Source organism: Coregonus lavaretus (genome assembly GCF_964263955.1).
Source record: "Coregonus lavaretus genome assembly, chromosome: 18".
In the NCBI taxonomy this organism is placed as follows: Eukaryota; Metazoa; Chordata; class Actinopteri; order Salmoniformes; family Salmonidae; genus Coregonus; species Coregonus lavaretus.
The window spans coordinates 41,876,951-41,893,288 of record NC_140005.1 but is presented as its reverse complement, the minus strand read 5'-3'; the positions used below and the strand labels follow the sequence as shown (position 1 = coordinate 41,893,288).

The following is a 16,338-nucleotide window of genomic DNA, read 5'->3' as shown; positions in this document are numbered from 1 at the left end:
AAAGCTTAGATAGGATCTCATGTTAAATACTGTTGAAGTAATATGGCTACAGGTTCACCTGCCTCACCTAAAGCCCATTCTGGTGGGAAGCTGCTATAGACCACCAAGTGCTAACAGTCAGTATCTGGATAACATGTGTGAAATGCTTGATAATATATGTGATATCAATAGAGAGGTATACTTTCTGGGTGATTTAAATATTGACAAGCTTTCATCAGGCTGCCCACTCAAGAGAAAGCTTCAAACTGTAACTAGTGCCTGCAACCTGGTTCAGGTTATCAATCAACCTACCAGGGTAGTTACAAACAGTACAGGAATTAAATCATGAACATGTATTGATCATATCTTTACTAATGCTGCAGAAATGTGTTTGAAAGCAGTATCCAAATTCATCGGATGTAGTGATCACAATATAGTAGCCATATCTAGGAAAACCAAAGTTCCAAAGGCTGGGCCTAATATTGTGTATAAGAGGTCATACAATAAGTTCTGTAGTGATTCCTACGTTGTTGATGTGAAGAATATTTGTTGGTCCGTGGTGTGTAATGACGAGCAACCAGACGCTGCACTTGACACATTTATGAAATTCCATATCCCAGTTACTAATAAGCATGCACCCATGAAGAAAATGACTGTAAAAACTGTTAAATCCCTGTGGATTGATGAGGAATTGAAAAATTGTATGGTTGAGAGGGATGAGGCAAAAGAGATGGCAAATAGGTCTGGCTGTACAACCGATTGGCAAATGTACTGCAAATTGAGAAATCATGTGACTAAACTGAATTAAAAGAAGAAGAAACTACATTATGAAACAAAGATAAATGACATAAAGAATGATAGTAAAAAGCTTTGGAGCACATTAAATGAATTTTGGGCAAAAAGGCAAACTCCGCTCCATCATTGATTGAATCAGATGGCTCATTCATCACAAAACCCACTGATATTGCCAACTACTTTAATTATTTTTTCATTGGCAAGATTAGCAAATTTAGGCATGACATGCCAGCAACAAACGCTGACACTACACATCCAAGTATATCCGACCAAATTATGAAAGACAAACATTGTAATTTTGAATTCCGTAAAGTAAGTGTGGAAGAGGTGAAAAAAAGTATTATTGTCGATCAACAATGACAATTCACTGGGGTCTGACAACTTGGATGGAAAATTACTGATGATAATAGTGGACGATATTGCCACTCCTATTTCCCATATCTTCAATTTAAGCCTACTAGAAAGTGTGCGCCCTCAGGCCTGGAGGGAAGAAAACGTTATTCCCCTACCTAAGAATAGTAAAACCCCCTTAACTGGCTCAAATCGCCAAACAATCGGCATGTTACCAACCCTTAGTAAACTTTTGGAAAAAATTGTGTTTGACCAGATAAAATGCTATTTTATAGTAAACAAATTGACAGACTTTCAGCAGGCTTATAGGGAAGGACATTCAACAAGCACAGCACTTCCACAAATTACTGATGATTGGCTGAGAGAAATTGATGATAAAAAGATTATGGGGGCTGTTTTGTTAAACTTCAGTGTGGCTTTTGACATTATCGATCATAGTCTGTTGCTGGAAAAACGTATGTGTTATGGCTTTACACCCCCTGCTATATTGTGGATAAAGAGTTACCTGTCTAACAGAACACAGAGGGTGTTCTTTAATGGAAGCCTCTCCAACAAAATCCAGGTAGAATCAGGAATTCCCCAAGGCAGCTGTCTAGGCCCCTTACTTTTTTCAATCTTTACTAAAGACATGCCACTAGCGTTGAGTAAAGCCAGTGTGTCTATGTATGCGGATGACTCAACACTATACACGTCAGCTACCACAGCGACTGAAATGACAGCAACACTTAACAAAGAGCTGCAGTTAGTTTCAGAACGGGTGGCAAGGAATAAGTTAGTCCTAAATATTTCAAAAACTAAAAGCATTGTTTTTGGGACAAATCATTCACTAAACCTCAACTAAATCTTGTAATGAATAATGTGGAAATTGAGCAAGTTGAGGAGACTAAATTGCTTGGAGTAACCCTGGATCGTAAACTGGCATGGTCAAAACATATTGATACAACAGTAGCTAGGATTGGGAGAAGTCTGTCTATAATAAAGTGCTGCTCTGCATTTTTAACAGCACTATCAACAAGGCAGGTCCTACAGGCCCTAGCTTTGTCGCACCTGGACTACTGTTCAGTCGTGTGGTCAGGTGCAAAGAGGGACTTAGGAAAATTGCAATTGGCTCAGAACAGGGCAGCACAGCTGGCCCTTGGATGTACACAGAGAGCTAACATTAATAATATGCATGTCAAGCTCTCCTGGCTCAAATAACTCCATTGTGCCTTTGCGTGGTAGGCTAGGGCATATACCATCAAACTTCTCATCAGGTCCTGCTTGACTGATACCCAGCCTAATGTTTTTTATATTACCTCTGAAGTATGCCGCAAACTCATCACATTTAGATGTCGTGGAAAGTTCACATAGGTTTGCGGGGGTAGGATTTATCAGGCCATTAATGGTCGAGAAGAGCACTCTCAGATTAATCTGATTATTACCGAACAAGCTAGAAAAATTAGCCTTCTGGCATTTCTAATTGTCTTGTTATATTTGTATTTATTATGGATCCCCATTAGTGTGCTTTTATTTATTTTTTATTGAATATTTAAAATATACAATATACTTGCAGTGAAGCCGCTCAACAACTACATCACATTAGTCAACTAACAGACTCCCATCCAGAGCGACACACAGAAGCAACCAGGGTCAATGCCCTGCTCAAGGGCACGTCGACAGATCTCCCACAAGGTCAAAAACGGGGAACCCGAACCAGCGATCCATCAGCCACCGGCCCAAGCTCCCAACCGCCAGGCTACGAGCCCTCCAAGATCCCCCCACAGTTCTCCAAGAGCTGCTCCTCAACCATCCGAGCCCCCCCCCCCCCCCACCCACAGTCCCCTCCCCTTTATTTTCATTGTTTTTATATATATTTTCCTGTGAAGTACATTGTGTTGCATTCCACATCTGAAATGTGCTGTATAAATAAAGCTTGATTTGATTTGATTAAGCCTTGTTTATACCTTTGTCCTGATCTTGTCCACATTCTGATTGTGTTCACATCTTCCGAAATATCTCTAATCATGGTATTAAAATGTGTCTCATATCCGTCCTCTGTGTCCGAATTGTGACCAGATTTCCTGGTCCCTCACTGTATGCAAATTGATTGACAATTATTTTTTCAAAATACTTTTTATTTATTTATTGTAGATAAGCAAAAAGGTGTGATGGGTCTGTGCTCAAAAATATATATTTTTCCCACTGCAGCAGGGATAGCGTACACAGACATTTCGGCTTTGCAGCCTTCTTCAGTGTTTAGGTACAAATATTTTTCATTCAAAACAGCATTTATAGGGAACACAGGTGAGCAACCGATGACCAGCAGGTGTTTCTAATCAGGGTTGCTACTCATCTGCCAATAAGGGATGTGGCTTCTAGTCTACCTGTATACATTTTAAGACACATATTGATGATTTTAGAAGGTGGGATAATTATGATTTAAATGGTTTCACTGTCCCTCTGGAGGTGGTCAGGAAGATCACAAATCTGATCACAATGTGTCTTTTAATCGTCTACACCTGTCAAAAAATGTGGCCACAATCAGAATGTGGACAAGAACAAGACAAAGGACATGTTAGAACCAGGTATAAACAGGGCTTTAAACTTTTTGGGATAAACAAAGCAAATGGGTGAAACAGAGCTGCTGAGCCATGATGGCTGGTATCGGGTATCTGTGGGCTGGAGACAGAAGGAGATGAAGGGAGGACAGGGAAGAGGGAGACAATGTTTGAGTGCCGCCGACACCACCTAAGAAGTATGTGAACTACTGTGGCTACTTCTGTGGCAGTCGGGAGCTCTGAAGGACAAGTCTCTTCATGTCGAGACAGAGAGAGAAACAGAGGGAAAGAAAGACAGAGGGAATCAGCCAGATTGGTGGAGAAGAGAGGATTACTGGGAAAGTGGAAACTTACAGCACCTGACCGGCTGCCAAATGGTAGTTTACTAACACACCTTAAAGAGTTCACACACACACACACACATGCACACGCACACACACACACACACACAGACCCTGACTAGCTGCACATCATCCATTGCCTTTGAATATAGCCAACAGAACACATATACATTCATGCTACACACACACACATCACAACTGCTGCTACCAGACTCTATAATGCTCAGTTTATACACTGCCCCCATCCTCCCCTTCCCCAATACACATGTAAATATTGGACTACATTGTGCCTTCCTGTATTATACTTATACTAAAATGTATATTCTATTCTACTGAGCCATTTACTTTATGTTTGTATTCTTATCTTTTATTATTTCTTATTGTTGTTGCATTGTTGAGAAGGAACCTTCACGTAAGTATTTCGTTGGACGATGTATACCATGCGTATCCCGTACATACGACTAATACAACTTGATGGACACATAACACACATACAGTTTACTAATACATGTTGTTGAATAACTGATATCACATCGCCTTAACTAGTTTTTGTTTCATTTGCTTTGTATTGACTGCAAAGTGTATACACATGCGCACACACACCTCTTGCATCAGCGACCAGCCGCGAGACAGCAATAGAGAGGGGAGGGGGGTGTCATTATTCATCAACAGTGGACTAAGACCCTGTGAAAAGACAGGCTCCTGTTGCTAAGCGCCAACTGATCAGGCTGTCTCGCCAAGTAAAGATCACAATGTAGACTTACAATGAAGACTCAGTGGAGTGAGAGAGAGAGAGAAAGAGAGGGAGAACACCTCTCTAAAACTTCATCAGGACTGAACAGAGTGGGAATTTAGAAACACACACACGCATGCACCCACTCACACCCTCTCTCTGCTGATCGCTCTCAGTCACTCGCTCCGTCTACCCTGTTCTCTCCCTACGTTTTAGCTTTCTCAGAAGTCAGCAGAGATGTTGCAGCTAATATGATACAATGGAAAAGTTTCAGTTATTTCAGCAACTAATGTGCCCGATTAAAGACACACAACAATAACAAGGCTTTTCAGAATTGATTTGTCTTCTATTCTCCGACTCTCAAGTCAAGGACATTTACATAGGAAAGGCTACCCTGCAGGATCATTCACTCACACACTGCAAACAAAGACAGCACACCACTCCACCCAAACATTATACACTTGCACTACACTTCACACTACCCCCTCGAAACACATACACACACCCCTTGCAAAGATGTAACTGAAGGCGAGAGACAAAAGAAAGTAACTAGTGAAAGAGAGCTAAATAAAATGAAATGTCGCTCACCAGTAGTATCACAGTAAATGAGTGTGTGGTCTGTTGGGTGTGTGTGAGCTGGATGAAAGGCTGACTAGTGCTGGCTGTAGGTCAGGTCATGTGACTCAGCAGCCACCCTGCATAGTTCAACAGGGGCATGTAGGAGCCTGTAGAACCCTGCCTACTTCTCTTTCTTTCTCTGTTTACTTTTTTCAGTTCCTCTCTCTCGTACTTTTCTAGAATCATTACCTCACAAATCTGTCCCCCTCTCTCTTTTCAAATTTCTCCCACTCTCTCAATGTCTTTCTCATTCGCTTTCTCTCGGTCAAACTACTTTTCTTCACTATTTACCTTCCCTTTTGTCCTTTTTTCAGGTCCTCTCTTTTGTACCTTTCTTCTCTCTTCTGGAATCTTTACCTCACAAATCTGTCCCCCTCTCTCTTTTCACATTTCTCCAACTCTGTCAGCCTTTTAATCTACGCCTCCGCTGGTTGCTTACCTGTGTCGTAGTTGACCTATCTGTCACCTTTTAGCTCTGCCTGCCTGTCGCGTTACCCTTCGGTTGATACATTTGTCATACTGCCTCTACACTCCTCCTCTACACATGCATATGTGTGCGTGCAAAAGTGTGTGTACTTTAGCAGGCGTTAACCACGCGCTCCATTCTTGAGCAGTACAGTAAGCAACAAGGACTTAAGGCTCGCACACATCACATCGAATGTGGATCTAGCGTTCATCTGCCGATCGTTCAGCGCGCTCTCTTTTAGGGACAACCCGCTGTAGATATCTGACAGCCGACATTTTTCACATGATTCCATCTGTAAAATCGGTGCGCACTCAGCTCGCAAATTACGTTCAGAGGTGCTAAGAACTCTCGACCAGCAAAGGCTATTGGTGTGTGAGGGTGGCAGGTAGCCAAGTTGTTAAGAGCGTTGGGCCAGTAACCGAAAGGTTGGTGGTTCCAATCCCCGAGCAAGGCACTGAACCCTAATTCAGCGTTTCCCAAACTCGGTCCTCAATGGGTGCACATTTTGGTTTTTACCCTAGCACTACACAGCTGATTCAAATGATCAAAGCTTGATGATTAGTTGATTATTTGAATCAGCTGTGTAGTGCTAGAGCAAAAACCAAAACATGCACCACTTGGGGTCCCCAGGAAGGAGTATGGGAAAGCCTGCCCTAATTGCTTCTGTATGTCGCTCTGGATAAGAGCGTCTGCTAAATGACTAAAATGTGAATGTAAAAAATGTGCCCTTACTGTATCCATCAAAAAATAATTACAGCACCCCCACCCCCAAACTACGTAGGAAGGGAAAGGGGAGTGGGAGGTGGGTCGGGGGGAAGTGGGGAGGGCTTGTCTCCATCAATTACAAATACAATCAATCAAATCACACTTATAAAGCCCTTTTTACATCAGCAGATGTCACAAAGTGCTATACAGAAACCCAGCCTGAAACCCCAAACAGCAAGCAATGCAGATTTAGAAGCCATACAAACCATAAACACAGCCTTTCGTTGACCTAACCTCTGGGCCGGTACTGAACCTTAGAGGTCAAAGGTCAGTCTTTAAAGTGTTAGTAGTGACCCCCTGCAGGGATTTATAGGGACTCTGAGAACCTCAGGACATCCCATGGCTAATCTGTTCCCCACTATAATTATGAGTAGTAGTTACTCAGTAGTTCCCCACTATAATTATGTCCCCCACCCTTCACACACACAGACACAAGCAGGGTTCCATTCAGGTGAGTGCTACATATACTGATTGTTGCATAGACATGTCATGAATCGAACTGATATAAGGATTCCTTAACTCTACATGTCAAGAGAGGCATGTCTGTTCTGCTCAATATATTTCTGAACGCTCCACAGCGTGGTGCCTCACTGAATGTGTGTGACAGACACAGGTGCCAAACCAAAACAAGTGGTCCTGGGGTGGGGGTCGAGCTCAAGTCAAAAGGAAGTGTTATGTTAGGTGTTTATTACAGCACAGAGAACATTTGCCATCACACACACACTGAGAGACCGTTCTGATTGTTGCGCTGATATGTAGTGCTCTAGGGAAAAGGTAATTACAGGGGAGGGGTGGAGGATTCGGTGTAACGGGACGACCTATATTGTCATGTTGGAACTCGCCCCAAACCATTGTGGTAGTGAGTAAGTGATTGAGTGAGTGAGCCAGACTGTGCATCTCTATACTCCTCTACTATGTCTCTCCACCTGTCCTGTACATTAAGACTGCCCTCCTAGCAGAACTGACAACCACAGCTGAACACACACACTACAGACACTGTACATCATTCATGGACACACACACACTCGCAAAAACCTCTGCCCCGAACCACACACATCTGTCAGAGGATCATTATTAGTGTAGCGCCATTTGGAACGACAGAGATAGACACACCTCTCCTACTGTCCAATTTCCACCATAAACACAGGGTTGATTTCCACCCTTCCCTCCAAAACAACAAACTCTCATTAAGAAAGAGGAAGCAGCAGCCACTTCAACGCTTCTTTCCCCTCTTGCTGGGATGTGTGTGCGTCTTTCCCTTGTCTCGTATCCTAGGACTAGGTTACTCCAGGGCAGAGACAGAAGATAAGGCAGTCTCTCCCATATAATCTAGAACTTCTCAGTCAACATTAAAGCTGTATCTCAACAATCGAAAGTGTTTTTCTCTCCTCATCTCATCCTATAAAAAGGAAAGGAGACAATGAGAGGAGACTATTGAGATGCAGCCAGCCCCAAGTTGGGGGACTCTAGTAGAGTGCTCCAGATGGGTATAGACAATAATCATATCAACAGACACACCCACTTCCTGTTAACCCTACTGCTTAGTCATGGAAGGATGAATGAAAGAGAGAAAAAAAGGGAGTGATAGAGGGACGACGCCCACCCCAGGGAAGAGAAAATGAAAATATAATGAAAGAGAGAGAGAGAGAAAGAGGATGAGTGAGAAAGATTGAATACTTAGTGGCTTCAGAAAGTATTCATACCCATTGACTTGCTCCACATTTTGTTGTGATAGAGCCTTGAACTCAAAATGTATTACATTTTGGCAAAGTGAATTCATGTATTTTTTTGTGTGTGCGCATTTATAGAAAATTAAATACAAAAATATCTCATTTACATAAGTATTCACACAGTCAATACATGTTAGAATCACCTTTGGCAGCGATTACAGCTGTGAGTTTTTCTGGGTAAGTCTCCAAGAGCTTTGCACACCTGGATTGTACAATATTTGCACATTATTATTTTTAAAATTCTTCAAGCTCTGTCAAGTTGGTTGTTGATCATTGCTAGACTGCCATTTTGAAGTCTTGCCACATATTTTCAAGCCGATTTAAGTCGAAACTGTAACTAGGCCACTCAGGAACATTCAATTTCATCTTGGTAAGCAAGTCCAGTATATATTTGGCCTTGTGTTTTATGCTATTGTCCTGCTGAAAGGTGAATTTGTCTCCCCGTGTGTTGGAAAGCAGAATGAATCAGATTTTGCCTGTGCTTAGCGCTATTCCGTTTCCTTTTATCCTAAAAAACTCCCTAGTCCTTCCCGATGACAAGCATACCCATAACATGATGACGCCACCACCATGCTTGAAAATATTAAAAGTGGTACTCAGTGATGTGTTGTGTTAGATTTGCCCCAAACATAACGCTTTGTATTCAGGACATAAAGTTCATTTCTTTCCCACATTTTTTGCAGTTTTACTTTAGCGCCTTATTGCAAACAGGATGCATGTTTTGGAATATTTATATTCTGTACAGGCTTCCTTCCTTTCACTCTGTCATTTAGGTTAGTACTGTGGAGTAACTACAATGTTGTTGATCCATCCTCAGTTTTATCCTATCACTGCCATTAAACTCTGTAAGTGTTTTAAAACCACCATTGGCCTCATACCAGCCCATAGTTAAAAAGTAAGAAAAATATCAAATAAATAGCAAATATTGCTCGGCCCTCTGTTTCCTGTAGTCCACGATAAGCTCTTTTGTCTTGCTGACGTTGAGAGAGAGGTTGTTGTCCTGGCACCATACTGCCTGGTCTCTGACATCCTGCCTGTAGGCTGTCTCATCATCGTCTGTGATCAGGCCTACAGCCGTCGTCTTGTCGGCAAACTTAATGATGGTGTTGGAGTCGTGCTCGACCACGCAGTTGTGGGTGAACAGGGAGTACAGGAGGGGACTAAGCACGCACCCAGGAGGGGCCCCTGTGTTGAGGGTCAGCGTGGCGGATGTGTTGTTACCTACCCTCACCAGCTGGGGGCGGCCCGTCAGGAAGTCCAGGATCCAGTTGCAGAGGGAGGTGTTTAATCCCAGGGTCCTTAGCTTAGTGATGAGCTTGGAAGGCACTATGGTGTTGAACGCTGTGCTGTATGAACAGCATTCTTGTGTGTGTGTGTGTGTGTGTGAGAGAGAGAGACAGGCTCTGAGGACAAGCCCATTTATCTCATCAACAGAAAATTTAAGCTCGCCAAGATTCTGTCCCCTCTAACCCTGTCTCTATGGAAACTCGCGCGTGTGTCATATCAGTCTGAGATTTCTCCCTTAGTCTCTCTCCTTTCTGATGATATATGCAGGGAAACAGCAAGAACAGACCACATCCCTAAACACACAGAACATTTCCTCAAACGCTATTCCTATCGGTTCCAATGCATGCGTCACTTCACTTTTCTGTGTGACTTCCTGTAGCAAATCAAATCAAAACATTTATATCTAAGGCAGATTTTCTCTGTCCCACCCAGTATAAGTAATGTCCTCCTCATCCCTACGAAACTCCCTTCTAAGCCCCCTCATCCTTACGGAGCAGGCAGCTGGACTCTGCTCTCCTCTCAATTCCTTCCCCTCTCCTTACCTCTTCTCTCCTCTCCCTTCCTCTTCTCTGTTTCTGAAGGGAGTGGCTGAAAGTAATTGAGCTGAGTCACAGACAGGGAGCGAATAAGAGGAAGGAGTGGTCTTGAAAGTGCAATGTGTGTGTGTGTGTGCGCCTTATCTAATCATGTACACTACCAGTCAAAAGCTTGGACACACCTACTCATTCCAAGGGTTTTCTTTATTTTTACTATTTTCTACATTGTAGAATAATAGTGAAGACATCAAAACTATGAAATAACACATATGGAATCATGTAGTAACCACAAAAGCATTAAACAAATCAAAATATATTTGAGATTTGAGATTCTTCAAATAGCCACCCTTTGCCTTGATGACAGCTTTGCACACTTGGCATTCTCTCAACCAGCTTCATGAGATAGTCACCTGGAATGCCTTTCAATTAACAGGTGTGCCTTGTTAAAAGTTAATTTGTGGAATTTCTTTACTTCTTAATGCGTTTGAGCCAAACAGTTGTGTTGTGACATGGTAGGGGGGGTACACAGAAGATAGCCCTATTTGGTAAAAGACCAAGTCCATATTATGTCAAGAACAGCTCAAATAAGCAAAGCCAAACAACAGCCCATCATTACTTTAAGACATGAAGGTCAGTCAATATGGAGCATTTCAAGAACTTTTAACGTTTCTTCAAGTGCAGTCACAAAAACAATCAAGCGCTATGATGAAACTGGCTTTCATGAGGACCGCCACAGGAATGGAAGACCCAGAGTTACCTCTGCTCCAGAGGATAAGTTAATTAGAGTAACCAGCCTCAGAAATTGCAACCCAAATAAATGCTTCACATAGTTCAAGTAACAGACACATCTCAACATCAACTGTTCAGAGGAGACTGTGTGAATCAGGCCTTCATGGTCGAATTGCTGCAAAGAAACCACTACTAAAGGACACCAATAATAAGAATAGACTTGCTTGGGCCAAGAAACACGAAAAATGGACATTCGACCGGTGGAAATCTGTCCTTTGGTCTGGAGTCCAAATTGGAGATTTTTGGTTTCAACCGCTGTGGCTTTGTGAGATGCGGTGTGGGTGAACGGATGATCTCCGCATGTGCATTTCCCACCGTAAAGCATGGAGGAGGAGGTGTTATGGTGTGGGAGTGCTTTGCTGGTGACACTGTCTGTGATTGATTTAGAATTCAAGGCAGACTTTACCAGCATGGCTACCACAGCATTCTGCAGTGATACGCCATCCCATCTGGTTTGGGCTTAGAGAGGGACTATAATTTGTTTTTCAACAGGACAATGACCCAACACACCTCCAGGCTGTGTAAGGGCTATTTTTCCAAGGAGAGTGATGGAGTGCTGCATCAGATGACCTGGCCTCTACAATCCCCCGACCTCAACCAAATTGAGATGGTTTGGGATGAGTCGGACTGCAGAGTGAAGGAAAAGCAGCCAACAAGTGCTCCTTCAAGACTGTTGGAAAAGCATTCCAGGTGAAGCTGGTTGAGAGAATGCCAAGAGTGTGCAAAGTTGTCATTAAGGCAAAGGATGTCTATTTGAAATATATTTTGATTTGTTTAACACTTTTTTTTGGTTACTACATGATTCCATATGTGTTATTTCATAGTTTTGATGTCTTCACTATTATTCTACAATGTAGAAAATTGTAAAAATAAAGAAAAACCCTGGAATGAGTAGGTGTGTCCAAACTTTTGACTGTTACTGTAAGTAGGCAGCAATCTATGACTACCATAGCCCACTTCCACACCTGAGGGGCTTAGAGGCCAAGTACTCTTTCCCAATAACTAACTACTTCCCAACTGAGTGACTAACCACAACAAACCACACACATAGTGTGTGTGTGTGTGTGTGTGTGTGTGTGTGTGTGTGTGTGTGTGTGTGTGTGTGTGTGTGTATGTGTGTGTGTGTGTGTGTGTGTGTGTGTGTACTCACTGGGTGACTGGGGTCGGGATGACGACTCATTGTGCCGTTCCTCTGCGTTTAGGGTGGCCAGATCACAAGACGATGCCCCCATGCTCACAGAGCTCTGCTCTGATTGTGTGGTCCAGACTGAGCCTGGTTCTGATTGGGTCCAGCTGCTCTCCGAGGGCGGGACGGCGCTCCAGAAACTGGCCGTGGAACATACACTGTGTCTGGAAGTACCTGACAGAGAGAGAGACAGGGTTACTCGCACAATCACACGGTCATACACACGCAAACGCTATACTTAATTATTTTAAACCACATAAATCAATGTATACGAGTGTCATTCAACCCCCTTTGCTGTTGATCATTGGCTGTGGAGTTTTTTATTAACACCTCTAATTAATATGGGAGGGCCATGCATTTATCTGTTCTTACTGAACCTATAATAATAATAATAATAATATTAATAATAATAACAAAAATAATAACTCAATCTACCAGAATGCTTTATAAATTGTAACTATTTTGCACTATGGCCTATTTATTGCCTTACCTCCATAACTTACTACATTCGCACACACTGTATATATATTTTCTGTTGTATTTTTGACTTTATGTTTTGTTTACCCCATATGTAAATCTGTGCTGTTGTTTTTAATCGCACTGCTTTGCTTTATATTTGCCAAGTCGCAGTTGTAAATGAGAACTTGTTCTCAACTGGCTTACCTGGTTAAATAAAGGTGAAATAAAATTAAAAATATATATATAAAAATAAAAATAAATACTGATTCATATCAGGAGATTTCTCATGATAGAAAACAAAGTTCAGAAACACGTTCTTGTCTGCTTGTTTTAGTCAATTACAAAACAGAAAAGTACAACATGTCTAAAGATGACCTTTCAACATTGCCTGCTCCCGAGCCTTCCCACTACTTAGACAAACATAATATTGTAGGGCTTCCCTTATGCCCGTTTCATGACGGTGCTAGCGGCAACATGAGTGAGTGCTAGCTAGCTACCGACCGGAACATTGAGCTATCTAAGACCAAAAACACAAACAGACTATACAGCTACAAGTAGTGAGTGGAGTTACAAATGGACTATACTAAACAAGTAAAATATTTGACCTGTGATTAAATGTTTTCCATGCACATAGCTACGTGTAGTCTACTTGGACACCAGTTCCCCACATTTCCCACGCCGAATAGACTGAAGCCACAGGGCTCTTCTGGCAGGCTCTATTTCCCTATGTGGGAGCACTGCGAACCGTAGGTCGGGATTTTTTAACAGGTTATATCATACGAGAGGCATTCCTTCTTATGACGTAAATATCGACATGGAGTATAGAACGATCCTATATTGAACAAAAATATAAATGCAACATGTAAAGTGTTGGTCCCACGTTTAATGAGCTAAATAAAAGATCCCAGAAATCTTCCATACGCACAAAAAGCTTATTTACATGTAAATGGCTGCCGTTTTACGGTCCCCTAACCAATTGTGCTATTATGTGTGTTTTTACGCGTTATTTGTAAATATTCTATATGTAATGTTTCTGCCACCGTCTCTTATGACCAAAAAGAGCTTCTGGATATCAGGACAGCGATTATTCACCTCGTAAGGATATTCTACAGACACCCGACAAGGCCCAAATCCCAGTCATTCGCATGAGACGAAGATATCGTGGACGTATGTCGGGGTGCCTGGTAAGGATCCAACGGTGAGCGAGTAATCTGCCTCTACCATCAGTCCTATTAGCCAACGTACAATCATTTGAAAACAAAATAGACGACCTACGATCACGGATATCCAACCAACGGGACATAAAAAACGGTACTATCTTATATTTCACTGAGTCGTGGCTGAACGACGACATGGATAACATATAGCTGGCGGGATATACGCTACATCGGCAGGATAGAACGGCTGACTCCGGTAAGAGAAGGGGTGGCGGTCTGTGTATATTTCTAAACAACAGCTGGTGCACGAAATCTAATATTATGGAAGTCTCTAGGTTTTGCTCGCCTGAGGTAGAGTATCTCATGATAAGCTGTAGACGACACTATTTACCAAGAGAGTGTCTCTATAATTTTGTAGCTGTCTATTTACCACCACAAACCGATGCTGGCACTAAGACTGCACTCAATGAGCTGTATAAGGCCACAAGCAAAAAGGAAAACGCTCATCCAGCGGCAGAGCTCCTAGTGGCCGGAGACTAATGCAGGGAAATTGAAATCAGTTCTACCTCATTTCTACACCCCCTTTACTACACACACAGAGACGCGTACAAAGCTATCCCTCGACCACCATTTGGCAAATCTGACCACAATTCTATCCTCCTGATTCCTGCTTATAAGCAAAAACTAAAGCAGAAAGCACCAGTGATTCGGTTAATAAGGAAGTGGTCAGATGACGCAGATGCTAAGCTACAGGACTGTTTTGCTAGCACAGACTGGAAAATGTTCCAGGAATCTCTGATGGAATTTAGGAGTACACCACATCAGTCAATGGCTTCATCAATAAGTGCATCAATGACGTCATCCCCACAGTGACCATACATACATACATACATACAGTTGAAGTCGGAAGTTTACATAAACCTTAGCCAAATACATTTCAACTCAGTTTTTCACATTTAATCCTAGTACAAATTCCCTGTCTTAGGTCAGTTAGGATAACCACTTTATTTTAAGAATGTGAAATGTCAGAATAATAGTAGAGACAATGATTTATTTCAGCTTTTATTTCTTTCATCACATTCACAGTGGGTCAGATGTTTACATACACTCAATTAGTATTTGGTAGCATTGCCTTTAAATTGTTTAACTTGGGTCAAACGTTTCGGTTAGCCTTCCACAAGCTTCCCACAATCAGTTGGGTGAATTTTGGCCCATTCCTCCTGACAGAGCTGGTGTAACTGAGTCAGGTTTATAGGCCTCCTTGCTCACACACACTTTTTCAGTTCTGCCCACAAATGTTCTATAGGATTGAGGTCAGGGCTTTGTGATGGCCACTCCAATACCTTGACTTTGTTGTCCTTAAGCCATTTTGCCACAACTTTGGAAGTATGCTTGGGGTCATTGTCCATTTGGAAGACCCATTTGCGACCAAGCTTTAACTTCCTGACTGGTGTCTTGAGATGTTGCTTCAATATATCCACATAATTTTCCTTCCTCATGATGCCGTCTATTTTGTGAAGTGCACCAGTCCCTCCTGCAGCAAAGCACCCCCAGAGCATGATGCTGCCACCCCCGTGCTTCACGGTTGGGATGGTGTTCTTCGGCTTGCAAGCAACCCCCTTTTTCCTCCAAACATAACAATGGTAATTATAGCCAAACAGTTATATTTTTGTTTAATCAGACCAGAGAACATTTCTCCAAAAAGTACGATCTTTGTCCCCATGTGCAGTTGCAAACTGTAGTTTGGCTTTTTTTTGGCGGTTTTGGAGCAGTTGTTGAACGGCCTTTCAGGTTATGTTGATATAGGACTCGTTTTACTGTGGATATAGATTATTTTGTACCTGTTTCCTCCAGCATCTTCACAAGTTCATTTGCTGTTGTTCTGGGATTGATTTGCACCAAAGTACGTTCATCTCTAGGAGACAGAACGTGTCTCCTCCTGAGCGGTATGACGGCTGTGTGGTCCCATGGTGTTTATACTTGCGTACTATGGTTAGTACAGATGAACGTGGTACCTTCAGGCGTTTGGAAATTGCTCCCAAGGATGAACCAGCCTTGTGGAGGTCTACAATTCTTTTTCTTGGCTGATTTCTTTTGATTTTCCCATGATGTCAAGCAAAGAGGCACTGAGTTTGAAGGTAGGCCTTGAAATACATCCACAGGTACACCTCCAATTGACACAAATTATGTCAATTAGTCTATCAGAAGCTTCTAAAGCCATGACATCATTTTCTGGAATTTTCCAAGCTGTTTAAAGGCACAGTCAACTTAGTGTATGTACACTTCTGACCCACTGGAATTGTGATACAGTGAATTATAAGTTAAATAATCTGTCTGTAAACAATTGTTGGAAAAATTACTTGTGTCATGCACAAAGTAGATATCCTAACTGACTTGCCAAAACTATAGTTTGTTAACAAGAAATGTGTGGAGTGGTTGAAAAACGAGTTTATGACTCCAACCTACAGTGAGGGAAAAAAGTATTTGATCCCCTGCTGATTTTGTACGTTTTCCCACTGACAAAGAAATGATCAGTCTATAATTTTAATGGTAGGTTTATTTGAACAGTGAGAGACAGAATAACAACAAAATAATTTATAAAAAAGCAT

At 42.1% G+C, this 16,338-nt stretch overlaps 1 protein-coding gene across 3 annotated transcripts in view; it reads right to left on the bottom strand.

Annotated features, from left to right (window-relative positions):
• ston2 (stonin 2) overlaps positions 1–16,338 on the bottom strand; it is a 57,715-nt gene that overhangs the window by 15,701 nt on the left and 25,676 nt on the right. For all 3 annotated transcript variants that reach the window (XM_084182498.1, XM_084182499.1, XM_084182500.1), the window contains one exon: positions 12,078–12,287. In XM_084182498.1, coding sequence (XP_084038624.1) covers positions 12,078–12,287 — 210 coding nt within the window. The remainder of the gene's footprint in view (positions 1–12,077; positions 12,288–16,338) is intronic.